The 20,025-nt window shown below is 48.0% G+C and overlaps 1 protein-coding gene across 2 annotated transcripts in view; it reads left to right on the top strand.

The window, feature by feature from the left end:
- Positions 1-19,791, top strand: part of LOC117883765 (protein PML-like) — a 31,134-nt gene extending 11,343 nt beyond the window's left edge. For both annotated transcript variants that reach the window (XM_034783490.1, XM_034783489.1), the window contains exons 5-9: positions 3,756-3,842; positions 5,071-5,326; positions 8,625-8,677; positions 17,854-18,001; positions 18,867-19,791. In XM_034783490.1, the coding sequence (XP_034639381.1) occupies positions 3,756-3,842; positions 5,071-5,326; positions 8,625-8,677; positions 17,854-18,001; positions 18,867-19,441 (1,119 nt within the window). In that variant the 3' untranslated portion in view covers positions 19,442-19,791. The remainder of the gene's footprint in view (positions 1-3,755; positions 3,843-5,070; positions 5,327-8,624; positions 8,678-17,853; positions 18,002-18,866) is intronic.
- The last annotated feature ends 234 nt before the right edge of the window (positions 19,792-20,025 follow it).

The raw sequence follows: 20,025 nt of genomic DNA, 5'->3' as shown, positions 1-20,025 counted from the left end.
TGGCTTCCAGAAATTAAAAGGAACAGTCACAAGAGTGAAATGCCCGCAAGCTGCATGGATACTATTTAAAAATGCCATAAGAGAGGTTCAAACTAAATGTAGACCCCCAAATCAACAGCAACAAAACAACAGTAAGAGGACCAAAAAAGTGCCACCACGGCTAAACAACACGGTAAAAAATGTGGTACAAGTTTAATTGGACAGGCCAAAAAATAAATTGAAGAGTAACTAGCAAACGACACAAAAACTAATAGCAAAAAAAAAAAAATCTTAAGTACATCAGAAGCAGGAAGGCTGCCAGACAATCAGTGGGCCACTGGATGATCAAGGTGCTACAGGAGCACTCCAGGAAGTCAAGCCCCGTGTGGAGAAGCTAAATGAATTCTTTGCACAGGACTTCACTGCAAAGCATGTGGCCTCCCACACCTGAGCCATTCTTTTTAGATTACCAATCTGAGGAACTGTCCCAGATTTCGGTATCAGTAGAGGAGGCTTTGGAACAAATTTTTTAATTTAACCAGGATCAGATGGTATTCACTCAAGAGTTCTGAAGAAACTCAGATTTGAAATTGTAGAATTTCTAACTGTAGTATGTAACCTAATGCTTAAATCAGCCTCTGTACCAGATCACAGGAGGATTACTAATGTAACACAGATTTTTTTTAAAGGCGCCAGAGGTGATCCTAGCAATTACAGGCCCTGTCTACACTGGCAAGTTACTGAACAGTAAAGCAGCTTTCTGCGGTGTAACTCCTGAGTTATATACACTGCCAAGCCACTTAGTGCACAGAAACTCCTCAGTTGCAGTGCTGCAAAAAACCCACCTCGATGAGGCTGTGTCTACACTGCCACTTTCAGTGCTAAAACTTTAGTCATTCAGGGGTGTGAAAAAAAAAAACAAACCCCTGAGCGACAAAAGTTTTAGTGTTGAAAAGCACCAGTATAGACAGTGCTTTATTGCCAGGAGCCACGTTCAGGGTGGGGATTTTTTTTTAATCGCCAGGAGAGCTCTGCCCCCGGCAATAAAGCATGTCTACACAGCCCATGTCACAGCGCTGCCGTGGCAACGTGGGTAGTGTAGACATATCCTGAGAGTCCTAAGCCTTAAAGCACAGAGGCTCCAGCGCTGTATTGGCAGTGTAAACACATTACAGTGCAGAAAGCAATCAATTGGCTTCTGGAAGTGTCCCATAATCCCTCAAATGACCGCTCTGCTCATTGTTTTGAACTTGGCTGCCCTGGAGACATGTACCCCTCCCCTTTCAAAGCTCTGTTTCTGACAGCCATTGCATGCTGTGCTGATCTGCTCTGGGGCACAAAGCAAACCATTGATGTGGAACGCTCGTGCTGTTGAACACAGAGGCAGGTGTATGTGTCTGTGTGTGAGAGAGAGAGACAGAGACCGAGTGCTGTGCGGAGAGCTGGGGAGGAAGGCAGGGGCTGATGGCGGTTCCCCCTCCCTCTGCCTCAGAACTTGTTCCTTCCTGCCGCTGTCTGAACTTACAAGATAGCAAGCTGACACACTCTTTGTCCCCCAAAACACACTGTCTCTCCCCCCCTCCATACACACACACAATCCCTGTCACACACTCTCCCACCCCACCCCCCACTTCTGTTGAAAAGCAGCTGGCAATGTAGTAGGATGCCCATGGAACATTGTGATTGGGAAACCTGCATCATGTGATGCTGTGCCTGCCCCATGAAGCATTGCGAACCCTTCCCAAAACACCCTGCAGCTAGTTACACAGTGGGATAGCTACCACAGTGCACTGCTCTCTTTGCCGTTGCAAGAGCTGCTAATGTGGATGTGCTCCACCATCACAAGGAGCACAATGTGGATAGCAGTTTAATTCCAATACTTTAATAAAAGTGGTATACCTTGTTGTGCAGAAACTTGCCAGTGTAGACATACCCACAGGCTTGTAAGCCTAACTTCAGTACCAAGCAAACTGGCTGAAACTATAGTAAAAGGAGAGAATTATACATGAACACAATATGTTGGGAAGAGTCAACCTGGCTTTTGTAAAGGGAAATCATTAGAATTCCTTGAGTGTATCAACAAGCATATGGACAAAGGTAATCTAGCTGATATAGTATCAGAGGGGTAGCCGTGTTAGTCTGAATCTGTGAAAAGCAACAGAGGGTCCTGTGGACCTCTGTTGCTTCTAGCTGATATAGTGTACTTGGACTTTCAGAAAGCCTTGGCCAAAGTCCCAAACCTAAAGCTCTTAAGCAAAGTAAACAGTCATGGGATAAGAGGGAAAGTCCTCTGATGGATCAGCAACTGGTTAAATGACAGACAACAAAGGGTAGGACTAAGTTGTCAGTTTCAGGAGAGAGGTACATAGTGGGGGTCCCCCAAGGATCTGTACTAGGACTAATGCTGTTCAACATATTTATAAATGATCTGGAAAAAGGGGTAAGCGGTGAAGTGGCAAAGTTTGCACACAATACAAAATTACTCAAGACAGTTAAATCCAAAGCTGCCTGTGAAGAGTTACAAAGGGATCTCACAAAGCTGGGTGACTGGACAACAAAATGGCAGACGAAATTCAATGTTGATAAATGCAAAGTATTGCACATTGGAAAACATTGTCCCAACTGTACGTACAAAATGAGGGGAACTACATTAGCAGTTACCACTCAAGAAAGAGATCTTGGGGTCATTGTGGATAGTTTTCTGAAAACATTTGCTCAACGTGCAGCAGCAGTCAAAAAAGCTAATAGAATGTTAGGAACCATTAGGAAAGGGATAGATGATAAGACAGAAAATATCATAATGCAACTACATAAATCCACCTTACTTGGTCACCTATCTCAAAAGGAGATTAAGAGCTATGGAACAGCTTCTGTATGAAGAGAGATTTAAAAGACTGGGAATGGTCGCCTTAGAAAAGAGACGACTAAGGAGGGATATGATCGAGAGCTATAAAATCATGAATGGTGTGGAGAAAGTGAATAAGGAAATGTTATTTACTCCTTCACATAACACAAGAACCTGGGGTCACCCAATGAGATTAACAGGCAGCAGGTTTAAAACAAACATAAGGAAGTACTTCTTCACACAAATGCTCAATCAACCTGTACAACATGTTTCCAGGGGATGTTGTGAAGGCCACAAGTATAATAGGGTTCAAAAAAGAATTAGATGAGTTCTTGGGGGATAGATTCATCAATGGCTGTTAGACAAGATGATCAGGGATGCAATCCCATGCTCAGGATATCCCTGGCCTCTGACTGCCAGATGCTGGGAGTGGATGACAGGGGTGGATCGCTTGATAATTGTCCTGTTCTGTTCATTCCCTCTAAAGCATCTAGCATCAACCACTGTCAGAAGATAGGCTACTAGGTGAGATGGACCATTGGTCTCACCCTGTCTGGACATACTTATGTTCTTATTCCCTAACTGCTTCCCTGGACCACTCCCTACCTTGCCACTCAAGTCAGCTGTTTCCCAGACTCACGTCCCATGATCCTCTTCCTCTGGAGGTCCAACTACCTGGGCTGCATCCCACCAGGCTCCTGCACTCAGTGGTTCCTCAGCCTTTCTTGCAGCACCTTCTCCCTTTCTCTCTCCCCAGCTGTAGCAGGCCACCAATCAGCCCAAGCTGAGGAAGCAGCTCCTTGGGGTCTTTGGATCTGGCCCCTGTAATGTCCAGATTAGAACTCCGAGAAGCTGACCTCAGATATGCACTGGCCCTTATCAGCCCGAATGCCAAGGGCTCCTTTTAATTGCTCCTTTGTGCTTTCTTCAGCCAGGGGAGTTTACTCAGCTCAGGACCCGAGAGCAGCACCCGGTTCCCATGCTTACCAGCAACATCCGGGAGACGCACCTGGGCATAGTAAGTTTCCTGCTGATTATGGAAAATTGAGCTCTGGCTTGCTAATGACCCTCCCTCTCCGATTGGGACCTGAGCTCAGGGGGGAGGAGCCCAGCGGCCGGCAGAACAATTGGACCAAAAGGTACGGCAGATGGTTGGGCTGTAGTGAGAAGTTGTCAGAGCTATGCTGATTCACACCAGCACGTTGTATCTATTTGATTGCCTCCCTGTAAGTCTCTGCCTTCTTGGCCTGTAATCTCTTCAGGGCAGGGATTGTGTCTCCCTAAGTCTATGTGCAGAGCCAAGTATAAGGGAGCCTGTCCCTGGTATGATGGAGGTATTTTTCTCCTCCCTGGGGGTATCGGGGGTCTCTGCCCCTTACGCCACCTGCTGGAGGCATCCCCCAGGGCCCCTCCAAAAATTAGACAAACCCAGCACTTCTGGTGGTCTCTGCAGGGTAGGGTGGGGTGCAAGTGGGGTGCAGGAAGCTCGCACAACTGCCTCCTGCTCAGAGTCTGTCCTGTGGGTTCAGCGAGGCTGGCACTCGGGCCCCAGATTCACTACAGAGCTCCGTAAAGTGCACAGGGAAGAGAAGGGAGTGTCACTGGTTGTAGCGCGGCAGCTTCTAGGTCCCAGGCACAGCCCAGGAGCCCACTGTACTACACAGGCACTGTACAAACGCAGCACAGAGACATAGCCACTGCCCCAAAGAGCTCACACTCAGTACTCTGACCATGTAGGGCTAGACTGCCCTTTGCACTCACCCTGAGCTAGTGGTCGTGGGTGCAGGTTACTGCCCGAGCAGTACCCCTGGGGCGTTACGGTCCCTCCCATAGACCCCTCTCTTTTACCACAGCCCTGAGAAAGGTGCAGTTTTCCTCCCCCACTGCTCTGGGCACGCAGCCAGTGCCGACTGGAGCATGTGGAGTGGGGGGAAGGAGGGTCATAACTCCGCCCACTCCCTGCCCACTCCGCCCACCCCCTGCAGGCAGCATGTGACATCTGGAGCCCAAACCCAGGGAGCCGGGTGACAGAGCAGAGACCTCACTTCCCAATAACAGTCCAGCCCTTTATATTTTACTCTGGAACTTTTGAGCAGTAATTGGATTTTAAAGAGTCCCCCACAGCCGGGCTGGGTGTTCAGAAGACCGAGCAAACCTCTGGCCCAGCACACTGTCAGCCTGCTCCACAATGCTCCCTGAGCGGGTACCCATCCCCACGCTGCTTAGGGGCTCTTCTCCCTCCCCAGGCTCCCCCGGGGAAGAGGAAACCAGGCCAAGCTGAAAAGGCCATCCAGACACCTCCCAAGGTGCTGAAGCTTGAATCTCAGCCCAAGGTGCTGGAGAGAACCCCCAGCAAGTGCGACCAGGGCTTGCTAGACTGGGACCTGCAGCCTGGGCCCAGCACCTCAACACCCAGCAGAAACTGCGGAGGGGCTCCTGCAGCGAGGGGCGCTGTGCTCTCACAGGAGCTGGGAAACGCCTACTCTGAGCCCGGAGATCAAGGTAGGAAGGGCGAAGTGGGAGCCTTGTGGGGAGATCACAACGGGGCATCTGGAAAGGGGAGCTTGGGCCAAAGCAGCTAGACGTAGCCACGAGAAGGGTCCTGAAAGGAACGTAATGATTATGAAGCAGAGATTTCTGGCTTTGTAATTTGCACCTTCCGTGCTCATGTAAGGAGCAGGGCAAAGGCAGTGCTGCCTAGTGGATAGAGCACAGGACTGGGACCCAGCTAGGGTTGCCAACATTGTAGTTCAAAACAAATATTTGGAACTGTTTTCTTAGCACTCCCATCTCACCTCTCCTACTGCTATTATTTATTATTATCAATTAAGAATAATAAGAAGAAGCAGGGATCCTAGAAATCTGTTTGCCAGGGAAAAACATGGAATTTGTGTTTTTACAGAGAATCTCTAGTTTTACATTTTGTGAAAAAATAAGAACATGTGCAGTGGAATCCTGATTCTCTGATCTAATTGGGACCAGGGACAGACTGGATAATCAAAAATTCGCATAATCAGGAGAATGGGCAGCAGGGCTCAGACTGCTAGCTTAAAAATTGTAAATAGATCAATCAAACATTGTATTCAATCGATACCTGTCTATACTGTGGCTAGGGAAACTATAGTTCAGCGTTTCCTTTTAATTGCGGAAAAACACAGATTTTTATGGTTTTTTATCAGAGAATTTTGTGGGAGGTTTTTATCATGGAAAACTAGAATCTCTGATACTAAGCAGCACTCACCTCCATTCTCCAGTGGTATTTCTTGCTGCTTTTTGCAGCACTCAGCCACTCCTGACCTTGTACAGAGATGAAAAAACACGATCCTTATAATAAGGGACTATTGGTCACCCTAAACCCAGGAGATCTAGGAACAGTTTCCAGCTCTGTCCCTGAGCTCTGGGTGACCTTGGCCAAATCGTCACCCCTCTCTGTGCCTCGGTTTCCCCAGCTGTAAAATTGGGATATGGATAGTGGCCTCCTTTGTAAGGCACTTTGAGAGTGAAAAGGGAAAAGCGCTGTGTAACTGAGCACCTCCAGGATCTTGCAGGGTCGAGTCCCAGTTGCCCAGAGTTCACATCAGGATGGTGAGCAAAGTTGAAATACATCTCCCACTTCCCATGTCCTACCCGTGGTGCTCCTGCAGCCATGTCTCCCATCCAGCCCTGTGTGTTAGAGCAGCCTGAGCTATACCTGCCTGTAACAGCCACAAGGCACCAGGACCCAGATCCCCAAAGTGACTTAGGCACCTAACTTCCATTGAAATCAATGGGAGTTAGGCCCCCTGAAGATCTTGGCCTCAACTGCTAGGTCAGTGAAGCCAGGGTATTCTGACCATACTTCTTTGGGTCCCCCTGCCTCTCTACCCACACCACTATGGCAGGCAGCATGGAGGGGGTATGAGAGAGAGGTCCATATCAGCAAGTATCACACAGGGGTGGGGGGGGAACCTTCTCGGGGCCACTTAGCAGACTTGTGAGGCCACAGTGCTCGGCAAGGCAGGTGCAGGCACAGTCCAGCCAGGGATCAAGCTCTACTAATCTAAAATGCAGCCACAGCCTTGCTCAGATAGTACTGGGTCCTTCCCCAGCCCTCCAAGCCAGATCTGTGTCCTAGCCGGCAGACAGAGAGGGACTGCAGGGGGGACCTCTGGTGGATACTTTTAAAAATGCAGCCTCCCAATGTTGTTTTCCATAGTGAAGTCCTGAGAAGAAGAGCTGAGAGATACAGCTCCTGATCCAGGAAAGCTCTTCATTTGAGTCCTGGTTTTTAAATTTAAGATCTTTGCTAGATCAGGGCCATAGGCCATAGAGACCTCTTTTGAGAGGTGAACTAACCCCCTCTGGGTGAACAGGCTGGCAAGGCAGAAAGATACAAAAAGGCTTTTTCCAGCTAGAAGGAGCTGCGGAGGAGAATGCTCTTGCACCAGCCATGGGCAGAGAGCCAATCAATGGCCCACAAGCAGAGGGAATGGTGAGGGGAGGAGAAAAAACGCAACGTCCATCAGAGAGGATGGACCATATCCATGGAGGGAGGCAACTTCTCACTGGATCCTGGAATGTGGGGGAGCTGGCGAAGGGCTGGAGAAGGCAGTGATGGGGCCACATTTCCAGGGTAGGGGTGAGCAGGCAGGTAACAGGCTCTGGGAGAGGAGTGGCATCCGTGGAGCCAGATAGGGAAACACAGGCTAGCAGCAAGAGGAGGTTTCAGTGTTGGCATTGGCTGAAACTTGCACACCCCATCACACTTTAGTACCACCACATGTACCCAGCCATCAGGTAACATCACCTGGCTGGCCTGCAGGTGTCTGAATGGGCTGTAGTGACATGTGCTTAGCCAAGACTCCTTATCCCAGGGTAAAGGGTTGGGTTCCCTAATTGTCACGGCAGCCCAATGAAAATCAAATGAGTTGGAGCTTCAACATGTAAAACCAAATGCCCATTGATGGAGCCTTTACAGTCATTGCGGAGCAGCTGGCTTCTCAACCTCTTTCATGACATGATCCCATGTTACAGCACAAAAGTTCAGAGACCACCCCCACTTCCAATAATTTTGGGACCTCTCCCGTATAGCCATAAAGAGAAGTCCCACCCACCACATCCCCAAATTGTTAATTTGTGGTCCAGATCCCTTGCTAGGGATCTGGACCACAGGTAGAGAATCCATGATCTATAGCAACATCTAGTAATCTGGGCTTTCCTGGTTCCACATACAGACAAACAGGGAACTGTTCTGAAATGAGTGACTGAAAATAATGAGGGAGTTGAAAAGGTTGACCGAGGAGGAGATGGGAAAGGCTAAGTTCAGTGTGGCTAGACAGTGATGCAGAGAGACACAACTACACAGCCTCAACACCCAGGGAAGGAAGAAAGGAACGGCAGCAGAAGGGAGGAAAATAAGAAAGCGTGGAATAGAAAAGCCAGGCTATGATGCTGGAAATAATTCCCTGAAGCACTGGACTTCTTGTAGCAGATCAGGGCAGGAGGGCAGCACAGAGGTGAAATGTATCTCAGCTGGAGTGAAAAGGAAAATCGGCACATGCAGCAACAGAGGAAACTGCCTCTCTGGAAAAGCTCTTGCTGCTACATCCCAGCCAGTGGAGAGGACTCTAATGCAACACTCATCAACCAGCCCACTATGTGACCCTTATATGGCTTTGGCAAGCACTGTGTGGCTGGGGAGGGACCCACGGTGCTTTGCCAGTTTTTCCTTTGTCCTGTGCCCCTTTCTGCACAAGCCATCGGTGGCTTTCACGCTGCACCTGTTCAAACTGGCACTTGACTCCCTGTCTTCTGTTTGCAGAAGACTCCAGCATCGTGATAAGCAGTTCTGAAGATACCGACGAAGACACGGTGGTGAGTGCAATAAGAGCCCAGGATCCACAGTAACTGGGATGCAATATCAATTGTGCCAAAATGCTGTGAGTCGCTGCCACTCACGCTGCCTCTTGTAAGATCAACGGCAGTGAATGGAAACACAAGCACGCTATGGTTGGGACGTTCAGCCACCTGCCTTAGCATTACAATTCTCCCCACTTGGTTCAGTGAGGATTCTGAGACCATGCACTAAAGGTTTGGCATGTCCTAAGGATCCACATTAATCTGCCAGTCACATACCTTTCAAGATTCCTAGGTGTCGGCAAGAAAACCTCTCCTTAGTTGGATGAGAGTCATCAGGCAGGTATAAGTTTAACCTTCTCCTCCGGGACTCTTTCTGAATGAGTAACCACATTATCTGTTGGCTCCTCTCCCCATAACTCAGTCAGATTCCAGCGGAAGGAATCTGCTGGGATGTTTCAGAACATTCTTCCACCACCCTGATGTTTGTTCAGCAAGAGTTCTCATCATCTGCTCTCTCGCTCTCTTCTCCTTCAGGTTTCAGAGTAACAGCCGTGTTAGTCTGTATCCGCAAAAAGAAGNAAGCTTATGCCCAAATAAATCTGTTAGTCTTTAAGGTGCCACCAGACTCCTTGTTGTTTCTGAGTAGAAGTAGATGGCTGCTGACTGTACATCAAGACACAGGCAAGCACGGGTGCAACTTACCCAAGCACAATGCCGTAGGCTGAGGGAGAAATGCATCGCTTAATGCTACTGAAAGAAAACAAAAGGAGACAAATTCATCCCTGCTGTAACCCCCCTAAAGCCCAGAGAGCCACACAAGTAATATTTGGTTCAAGGTGTCGTCCCATCTCAAACATGCCCTGTTCATTGACTACGGCTCTGAGCATGGAACAAGCAATGCAAGTCCCCTCTCCCTTCCCAGTACAACCAGCACAGGCAGCCCTCACCCGTGCTTTGGTGATCTCCAGCTGTTGGCAAATCCCCTCTGGACTCATATCCCTTAGCCCAATTGCTGCAACTCCAACGTGGTGAGCTAAGTGGCTCCACCAGGGGCCGGATTTGCTACTATGTCTTGTGATGTCACTCACACCTGTGCAAAGTGGGCGTGAACCAATAGCATTTGGATCTGCTCCGCTCACACTGCCTAGGTGTAATTGACTATCCAGGGTGCAGGGCAGTGGGGAACCTGGACCCACATGTTTCATGAATGCCACTGTAACTGTCTCAGGCATTTTCTCTTGCAGGGGATGTGCCAGCAAGTACATTGAAATGGTCTCACATCACATGCAAATACAGCTTTGTAGATGGCGCTGCTGAAATGACCCTCTCAAGTCAATCTGTGTGAATGTCCCCCTCAGGGAGTTCATTTCCTCCTTTGTGAGTGTTTTCTTTTCCTGGCTTGTAAGAAACATAAGTGATCAGCGCTTAATTAGAGATGACCCCAAAAAAGTAAAGATCTGGATTCAGATCCAAACTTTGCATCTTTCCTGGGATTTCCAAAGGAGTCTAAGGGAACTGCTAAATCTCCTAATAAAAATCCTTTTGCACATTTCTATACTTAATGTTTCCAGTCGTCTCCAGCCCACAAATTCTGCCCAATTGGTATTTTTTCTGGAACTCAAGCACCTTCCTACATCATTCTCATTGAGATGTTCTGGTATTATTCTTTATTGATTGATGACAGTAGTATAAAAATTAAATAGGAGGAAGTATCCTTTATAGAATTTGGCAGTATGATCCCGAACTAGTTTCTTCAAGCTTAACTTGGATAGTGGCGCTATGGTACACTACAGAATGAAATGCATGAAAATCATTTTTTATAATTGGTGCTGGTAGCACGTGATCTAGTTAAGACTGATTTCCAGCTTGCTCTTTCACAGGCTCATAATTTACACAGACAAATGCAGGCTTCAATTTTATGTTTTTGTCTCAGCCCAAAGGGGAATTGTTTGAGCCACTTCATTTGAGCTGTTTGTGAGTTATTGGAGAGTGGGGGAGTGGGCGAACAATAATTCCTGTTAGTCTCCATCAGAAAGTGCTCTCAGATGACTCAATATGACTAAAATGTAGAGGGTCTAATTCTTCTCTGACTTCTGTCACTTTTACATTGGTTTCAGTGCACTCACTCTTGAGTTACACCAGAGTAGGTGAGAGGAGAATTGGGCCCAGGAACTTCAAACTTGTCTTGTTTTTAGATCTCACTAAGATTTAAAACCACAGGCTATGTTTGCAGGCTGTCAGTTCAGATGGTTTGAAGTTTGGAATGTTGGAAGTCAGCAGTTTTGTGTATCGCCCATTAGAACTTTCCTGGTTTTTTACTCATTTTAAGGATGACTTTGTCAACGATGCCACCATTGTCCATGACACGCCGCACTGTCAGAGTCAAAAGATGAGTATCTCTGATCGAAGGAACTTACCCATTCTGCTCAAGAAATAGGCAGAGCTTTTAAGATCTTCAGACAAAATAGCTTCATATAAAGAAACTTACAAGATCAGTTAAGGGTGACTGAATTAAGGAAGTTATATTTAACGATATTTTAATTAAAGACTCTAGGGGCTGACGCTTGTGGAATTTATAAACCTCACAGGGAAGAGAATTTTTAGCATAGGCCAAAGATAAAGCAATATGACAGAGATTGTCTGTTCCAAACTGAATTTGCCCAGATCAAGGGCAAAGTTAGGGTGTGCTGCAAAGCAATTGACATCAGTGGGAGTCTTTGCATTGCCTTCCTTGGGCTTTGGATCAGCCCTTGGAGCTTTGATACATGGAAACATTAGCGAATGAGGTTTTCTGTAGTTTGTTTGTTACTGTTGGATCAGCATTAGCAATTATCTAGGGCTACAAAAATGGGGACCATCTTTGATGCATGGGACAGGGGATAAGCTATTCAGTATGTAGAAACTTTAACAGTAGTTGTGTAGATAAAATTTCATGTAACACTTTGAAAAGGTACCGCCCACCCCCTGCTTTGAAAACAATATTAAAAATCCACAGGATTCATGATATATTTAACCACATGACAAATCCCAGTGGCCGATGTCCTTAGAAATAAAGAAGCAGTTGAATTGATGGGGTGGGGAGGGACCTGTTTTCAGTGGAAGGGGTTAGATATATGATTGGGATGGGTGCCATGGTTTTGGGGAATGTAACATGGAAGTGCTTTTGTATGGGATAAGAATGCAGGAATGTAAGTCACTCTTGTTACACTCAATAAAACGAATTCAAAATTAAAAGCAACCCACTGCCATCTTCCTTACCTGTTTTCTTCGCAATTTCTCTTTCCTTCTTCCAGTGGTGAACTGAGCCTAAATGGGAACTGGATCCAATCCAACCAAGGGACTTATGCTCATGCCATTCCTTCTTCCAATGCTGCCTGCTGCACCCCTGTCCCTTTGGTAAACCCTAACGCCTTCTGGCATTTTCTCCCATATGCAGCATGGTCTGGAGGAACAAGCATGGAGTTTGGAGTCACAGGGGACTGGCTTCCAATCCTGGCTCTGCCACTGATTCACTGTGGAGCCTTGAGTGACTCACTTCACCTTTCATTCATGTTTCCCCACCTGTCAAATGAGGATGATAGTACTCACCCTTCCTGCCTCACAGGGGTGCTGTGAGGATTAATTACGGTAGTGTCTGTTCAATGCTTTGCACACACCTCCCAGGCTGGTGTCTGCCTCCTTTTATCTATCCTTCATCATAGCTTCAGTAGGTAGGGAGCTTTGACTCGCCGTGGAAGCCATTGAGCACCGTTGCTCAGAGCCCGCTCTCACCGCACTCCTGGCTAAGAACATCCAGGAGCACGTTATGCTTTTCAAAGGATTCAGACACCTGACTCCCTCAGACTCCTTTGGAAATCCCATCTACCAGGTGTAGAGTGAATTGGGACAATTATTAATCTAGCTGCCCCTTTTGCCTTGTAAAGAGCTGCTGTCTGGCTGTATTGATGGGGGGCCCCCAGTGGGTATCTCCATGGGATGCCAATGGAAAGGAAGAAGCAAGCAGCCCAAAGGACCAGGCACATGGGCAAAGACTCAGGTGGCCACTACCCTGAGTCAGTTGATGCCATCAACAGCAGTGAAAGGGGTAGCAAATATAAGAAAATAGCAGAGCCAACCCAAGCCATGGGTAAGGATAAGCCTGCTCAAATAAATGGCACTCATCTCACCCTGTAAGCAGCTGGTGAAGGACTCCAACAGATGCCCTCTAGGTGAGTTCTACCACCAAGGACCCTCCACAGGGAAAGTCCTGTCCCCAACCCCATCCATTCTGAACCTAAGGATTAGGAATAGTTCTGCCTCCCATGAATAGTAACTGATGGGCAGAGACTTAGGTCAAGAGACCATTGCCAAAGTACTTACGAGTTTAGAGTCTTCTTCGAGTGGTGGTCCCTATATGTATTCCAAATGTGGGTGTACATGCACGCCATGCACCGGGGCTGGAAGGTTTTCCTAGCAGTGTTCATTGACCCACATGTCATCTTGTGCTCCCAGCTGAGGCTATATTATGCTGCATGAGTCAACACAGCGCCAGTTCCCTTTTACTGCCACATGGCTGGAGTCGAAACCCCTGCTCCTCCGGGATCTCAGTTTTTGACTAAGAGAGCACTTTGGACTGTTGTATAGAGTTCTTGTTTGTTGTTTGCTTGTATAGCATGGTAAGTACACATAGTGTAGTTAATTAGAGATTGTTTACCCCATTCGCGGTATGTTTTCCCTTCCCCAGGTACTATGTCCCACATTCCAGGGTTTAAAAACTGTGCTTTGTGCCCTCACTTGTGCTCGTCGTTCACCGAGAACCAGCATTACCTTTACTGCCATGGGGAGGCTCATATCACGACTCATTGCAAGATCTCTAAGTCCTTCCTGCCACTGACTTGGGAAGCGTGGGAACTTGGCCTCAGAAAGTTGCTTATGGAGGATGCCATGAGACCGCAGGCACACTCTGATTTGGAACCGTCACTGCAGCACCCATCACCAGTGGTGAGTGATCCTCCCAGCACTTCCCACGCCTCCCATCTGATAGTACCGACGGTCAAGGACGAGCCGAGACATGAGGGTACAAAGCATTCTCCTGGGCATCTGAGCAAGTCCCCATTGAGGGCCACCTCCAAGCAGTGTTCCCTTCCCGAGCCAGACCAGGTTAGGTGAGGAGTCATGTGCCAGAACTGCTGCACCAGTGCTAAGCTTCCCCATACCGAGAATGAATTGAAGCACAAAAAGGATCTGGTGATATTGCCGATTGTCCCAGCATCTGCCTGCCCTGACCGGTCTCCAGCTTGCGCACCGCCCATCCACCCACTGCCTTCGCACCTACCGGTCCAAACATCCCCATGAACACCACCTCGGTTCTCCAATTTTTCCAGAAACATCCCTCAGACTCCTAGACGTTCGGAGCCTCTTCTCCTGATGGAGCAACTGCAGCTGCCCTACCTGCCTTCTCCATTGCTTGCCTGTGAGCTACCCATGCCAGTGAATGAACGGGGTCCTACTGACTCACTGCGGCCTGCCTGACGAGACCCTCATTCCTCCCTTTCTATGGCCCCTGATGACCAAAGGCAGTATCTGGTCCAGTTATAGCAGGTAGCTGAGGATCTGGGCATACCGTTAGAGGTGGTCCAGGACCAGCACCATCAACTGCAGGACATCCTCCAACCACAGGGACCGTAATGGCTGGCACTGCCCATTAATGATTCTATCCTTCAGCCCACACGGACAGTGTGGCACACTCATGCTTCCTTTACATCCACACCAAAATGTGTGACAGGCCAGTACTAAGGAGACATACTTTCTCTTCTCCCACTCATCCCCCAGCTCTCTGGTTATGCATGCAGCGATGGAACGGGTACGCCAGCACATACAAGTCCAGTCCACCAGACCGGGCGGCCAAGTGTCTAGACCTTTTGGGGGAAAAGGGCTACTTGGCAGCATTGCAATGCCAAATTGCAAATTACCAGGTTCTGCTGGATAAGTATGATTTCAACAACAATGCTGCTCTAGAAAGAACCAACAGTTTAATGCCCTGGTGGAAGAGAGGTGCCTGGTGGCCAAAGTGGGCCTCCAACTGGCAGTCGATGCTACGAGCGGGTCTTTGCGCTCCCTTGCCATGGGTGTCATCATGTGACAAGATTCCTGACTGCAGTCCTCTGGTTTTCCTTGGGAGGTCCAAACCTCTCCTTTGACAAGGACAAGTTGTTCTCTGCCAAAACAGACTAGTCCCTTCACTCGCTTAAAGACTCTAGAGCAATTTTGCGCTCCATGGGGATCTATATCCTAACTCTCCAACGCAAACAGCAGCACCAATCATTCCATCCCCAGCCATATGCCCCCTACCTGGCCTAGTATCAGCAGCACACACACACACACACACACACATACCTGTAGGCACCACTGACCCCAGTGACAGCCACCCACAGTGTCTGTCATGGCCACCTCCTCCACCCTGGCCCACCAACAAACCAAGACACAGTTTTGACATCACGGTTGATAACTGCGAACCGTCCCCGTTGCCACCTGCGGCCCCCCAGGTCATCTCTGGGGGCCAGCTTGCACTGTTCGCCCACAATTGGGGCAAGATCACGATGGACCGTTGGGTATTGGAGATCATCCACCAAGGATACTCCATAGAATTTCTTTCTTTTCCTCCCCACTGCCCCCACTTCCCGGGGATCCTTCCCAGCAATGTCTACTACAGCAAGAAGCAGATGCTTTTCTTTCAAAGGGCACAGTAGAGCCCATGAGACCTCCCTTCTCAGGCAGGCGGTTTTACTCCCTGTACTTCCTCCTTTCATAGAAGGGCAGAGGGCACCTCCCCATACCTAATTTTTAGCTCCTGATGACACTGGCATCTATTATCTCCTCCCTTTCCCATAGGGCCTGGTTTGCAGCTCTTGACATGAAGGATGCCTCTTTCCACATTGACAGTCACCCATCCACTTTAAAATTTCTGTTTCCGGGTGAGACAACACCAATAACAGTTTGGAGTGCTCCCATTCGGCATTGTGATGGCAGTGGCAGCACCGATGTTCTGCATTGGCCACTTAATGTATCCTACCTGGGAGGAGAATCAGACACCTGGGAACGAATTTGCTGTAGTAACTCAGAGCTCTCCCCATCTACTGTCCCATCAGCAGCCATTGGGGATATTTACTACTTAGCAGTCGCTGATGGGCCACATGCCATTATAGGCAGTCTCATTATTCCATCCCTCCATAAACTTATCAAGCTCAGTCTTGAAACCAGTTAGACTTTTTGCCCGCACTGCTCCCCTTGGGAGGCTGCTCCAGAATGTCATTCCTCTGATTGTTAGAAATCTTGATCTAATTTCGAGCCTTAAATGGCCACTTCATATTCGTTCGTTTTTATGCCAACATTGGCCCTAAACTTAAATAACGCCTTTCCTTCCCTGGTATTTAGCCCTTCTCCTCTTGTGAGAGCTGGGTTCTGTTTGTGGCTCTGCCATTGGCCAGCTGCATGACCTTGGGCACATCACATCTCTCTCTGTCTCAGTTCCCATTCTGTAGAAGGGTGGTGCCAATGACTATATAGAGAGCAGAAGATCTAAATGGTCAGTATCAGTGTCTCCATTGTCCAGATGGGAGGGAAGTGGCTTGCCCAATGTCACCTTGCAGTCCCATGGCAGAACCAGAAATTGAACCCACATTTCCTGCAGCCCAGTAGAGTGCTTAAAGCCATCGCTCTCCGTTTGCAGGTGGGAAAACTGAGACACAGCAAGGGACAGCAGTTGTATCCCAGCACACACAAGGTGCCAGTGTCAGACCCTAGATAGGAACTCGAGAGCTCTGGGTCTGACCTCTGGCCCACACCTCTGTCTAGATATGATGCAGTAAGTGCTAGTTTGCTGTGGGCAGTTGATGGCACAAACTCTAGGATCTTTCATACGCAGGATACCTTCTGTGGAAAAGTGGAAGCAGAACAACTGATTTCTCATTCCAGGGGAGTGGCAGCAAGACCTAGTCTCTCAACTGCTGTGAATAGAAAGGAAAAGTCAGCACAGTGCTTTTGACCTTGGGTAACTCCATTGATTATGGACTTCCTTCTGATTTATACCAGTGTAAATGAGAGCAGAATCAAGCCCAACATACAATGTGTTCCTAGTATGCAAAGGAGAGCAAAGAATTGTTTCAAGGGGTATAAACTCGCATGAATTAAATGAAACTGAGCAGAAGATTAGGTAAGCTAGACAGCAGGCAATATTTCTGTAGTCTATTGGAAAAGGGTAGTGTCCCTTTAAATAACTGGTGAGCCCTCCAGTGGCGTTCACCATGTTCTAGAAGCCACCAGAGCCCAACCAACCAATCCCTGCCTGTTAAGATATATTTAGTAACCACAATTATTTGGGACCTGACTCAACAGGGTGTTTTTTGCAGATTGTGTTTACAAGACACAACAATTTCCTAAGCTGCAGATCTATTAAACTCCAGACTAGTCTCCCAAGCAGAATGGCAGAAGTGCAGGCACATCTGTAATGGAAAGAGGATTGGAGAATGTCACATAGGAAACAACCCTGCATTTGTCCAAGGAGTACAGAGCCTTACAGTGCTTAGTCTGAGTGCTTCATAAATACCAAGGGGGTGAGAGAGACAAAAAGAGAGGAGAAATTATCAGAAATGTCTCAAAATTCTGCCCAAAACATTTCAAATTTTGCTGAAAACCAAGAAAAAACAATAAAGCATGGAGAATTTTTTCATTTCAAAATATGTGCCCCCATTTTTCAACCAACTGCAAAGTAGGTCAACATATTTCACGTCAGGTGAGATTTCAAAATTGTGAGGTGCCAGTGAAAACCTGGAGGAAAAAAATATGAAAAGGAAGCATCATCCATTCCCATCCACTTTTTTGTTTTTCATCTGGCTCCCACAGCATTAGAGATGAGTATCGAGAGATCATACAAGACCATGGAACAAAACTTTTCTGCCTCCTCCTCCTCCTTTCCCTTTGGGGAGGGGGGGCAGTCCCAAGCTCATACCAGTGTCAAGGTGGTTACCTAGACAGGCATTAGAGCACAGATTTTAAACTCGGCCACTCCTCTACCCACCGGCTCGGCCACCTTTGCCTAGCCTCCTTTTCCACCTCTCAGCACATGCACAGGGCTTCCTCCTAGTGCAGGTGAACCCAGCTGATTCTTGGCACTACTGTGAGCATGGTGCATTCTCTCTGGTTTTCTGTTGTAGCTCTCCAGCATGCTAGAGGGCAGCAAGGACTCCTCCTTATACCTGCAATTCGAATGGGAAAGCAGTGCGCCAGGCTCTGGGGTCGTGGCCAGCGCTGGCTTTGGGGGAAGCACGCTGGTGTTCTTCGACATGAAGGTCAACAAAGACAGTGAGTCTGCTTTGCTCATTGAGAATCTCTATTAGCAGATAACCTGCATGGTATGGGCAGGGGATAGGAGCTTCTATAGCAGCTCCTGCTCCTGCTCTGCTGTTAACCAATCCAGAGCAGATCTTCCTTCTGGAGTTCCTACAAACTCCAAGGCCAGTTCAGGTTAGACACGTGCAGTCATACAGGGCTTCAAACAAATCAGCCCCCAGCATCAAGAAAATCCTGAGCCTTTCACTTTGTGGCTAGGCCCAGGTCCACTCCCCCTTGTTTATCCTTCTACCTATGATATTTCTATAGTGCCAATCACTATGGGGACAAAGTGCTTTACAGAGCAACCCAGTGACTATTGTAATGACCATAGCTGAGTCTTCACTGAACCTGAGCCGTCTAGCTCCAAAGCACAGGCCCCTGCCACTTGCACTAAAGGACTAACTCCATTAGCAGGAGGCAGCAGCAGGGCTGATATCCTCTTATATTTGCCTGCCACTAGAGGAACAAAGAAGCACACTTTGCTAGTGTGTTACATCAGGTGAATAAATAATTGGAATCTAAGCCTTCTTTGATCAGCACCTCGCTTAGCTCTATGAACAAGCATTCTCATCTGCTTGGAAAGGAGACAGCAGGATGGACTAGCTGGGAACCTCCTCCCCCAATGCTGCCTTTACACCCAGGCATCACTTACAGAAGGCAAAGATCTCCAGCCAGTAGGCAGGGGGTCCCTACAATACCAGAGTTTGACAAGAACTAAGAGATCACTGGGCCCTCTGACCCCTTTCTCTCAGCTCCTCATATCCCAGGTCTCTCTGCATTACTGATGCTATATGATGTCTCTAAAGTTCCTGATTCTGCCATTTTCCTACTCCAGCACAGATGATCACTCAGCTGGCTGCAGCAAATGGAGAAAACAGCTTTAAGGCTGTGATACAAACCCCAGAGTCTGTGCTCAGTTTGATTTCACAAGGCGTCTCCCTTGAGACAGGGCTAGAGCACTTTCTCTGCTACCTCCGCTCTGTTCCCAAGCCCATCTTAGTTGTATATAACTTCTGGACATCGGAGCTCACTGTTCTCTTTAAAGCCTTGGATTCTTTTGCCAAGAAATGGGACTTCTGCACAACTGTCTGTGGTTACCTGGACACCCTGCCCTTAATTAAGGAAAAGATTCCCACATTTGGTCTTTATAAAATGAAGAACCTGATGAGAATGTACCTGCAGAAGCCACTGAACGACAGCAGCGCTCTGGCATCGGCGAAGGCCCTAAGGGATCTGTGTAAACTTCTGGAGATCCACACAGATCCAGATCCGAAGCCAGTACTGTCTCATTGCAACCTCGAATCTTACACTTCCCTCCAGCCTTTGCTGCAGGAGAAATTGCTCACCAGGTCTGCCGCAAAGATTCTGGCAATGCGCAGTATGGTCCTCTGTGAACTGCAGGAGTCATAGCAGGAGAGAGGGCTGCCAGTGACTTCAGGTCTCTCCATGATCAGCCTGAAGCTCTGAGTGAAAAGTTATATTATTATTCAGTGCTGTGCTGACGATCGACCTGCTTCTACTGGTGCCGTCAACTGTCAGTGTATCTGTGCTATGGATCGAACTCTGTATTCCCGATGGGCACCTGGGAGGAAGCTGCTAAACAGCTAAAAACAGCTCTCCCTTTTCCTAGCAAGAGTGCAACAAGCTGCAGCTTGAGGCCATTACTGAGCTACCTATCCTTAGGTGCTTTTTGCATGTCAGTCACCAGACTGTCCTAGTGCTCTATCTGTCATGTATGATTAAACTACTTTTAAAACTAAGAGTCTTTAAGATGTTCCTGGTTGTAATCTAACCCATGTCACAACTGTAGAGGGGCCTATTTGCTACACACACCTTTGGAAATCTGGCAGGATCAGCAAAAGCCATTTTCCCCCTAGACAGACTGCTCCTCAACTGAAATATTCATGTCACCCCACTCCCCCTTTCTTCTCGTTAGATGAGGGGAGTGATAGCATCTTCCTTTGGTCTGGTCTATACTACCCGCCTGAATCGGC

The sequence above is a fragment of the Trachemys scripta genome, chromosome 10 (assembly GCF_013100865.1).
Source record: "Trachemys scripta elegans isolate TJP31775 chromosome 10, CAS_Tse_1.0, whole genome shotgun sequence".
In the NCBI taxonomy this organism is placed as follows: Eukaryota; Metazoa; Chordata; order Testudines; family Emydidae; genus Trachemys; species Trachemys scripta.
The sequence above is the reverse complement of the archived record's forward strand: the minus strand, read 5'-3'. Positions and strand labels throughout refer to the sequence as shown.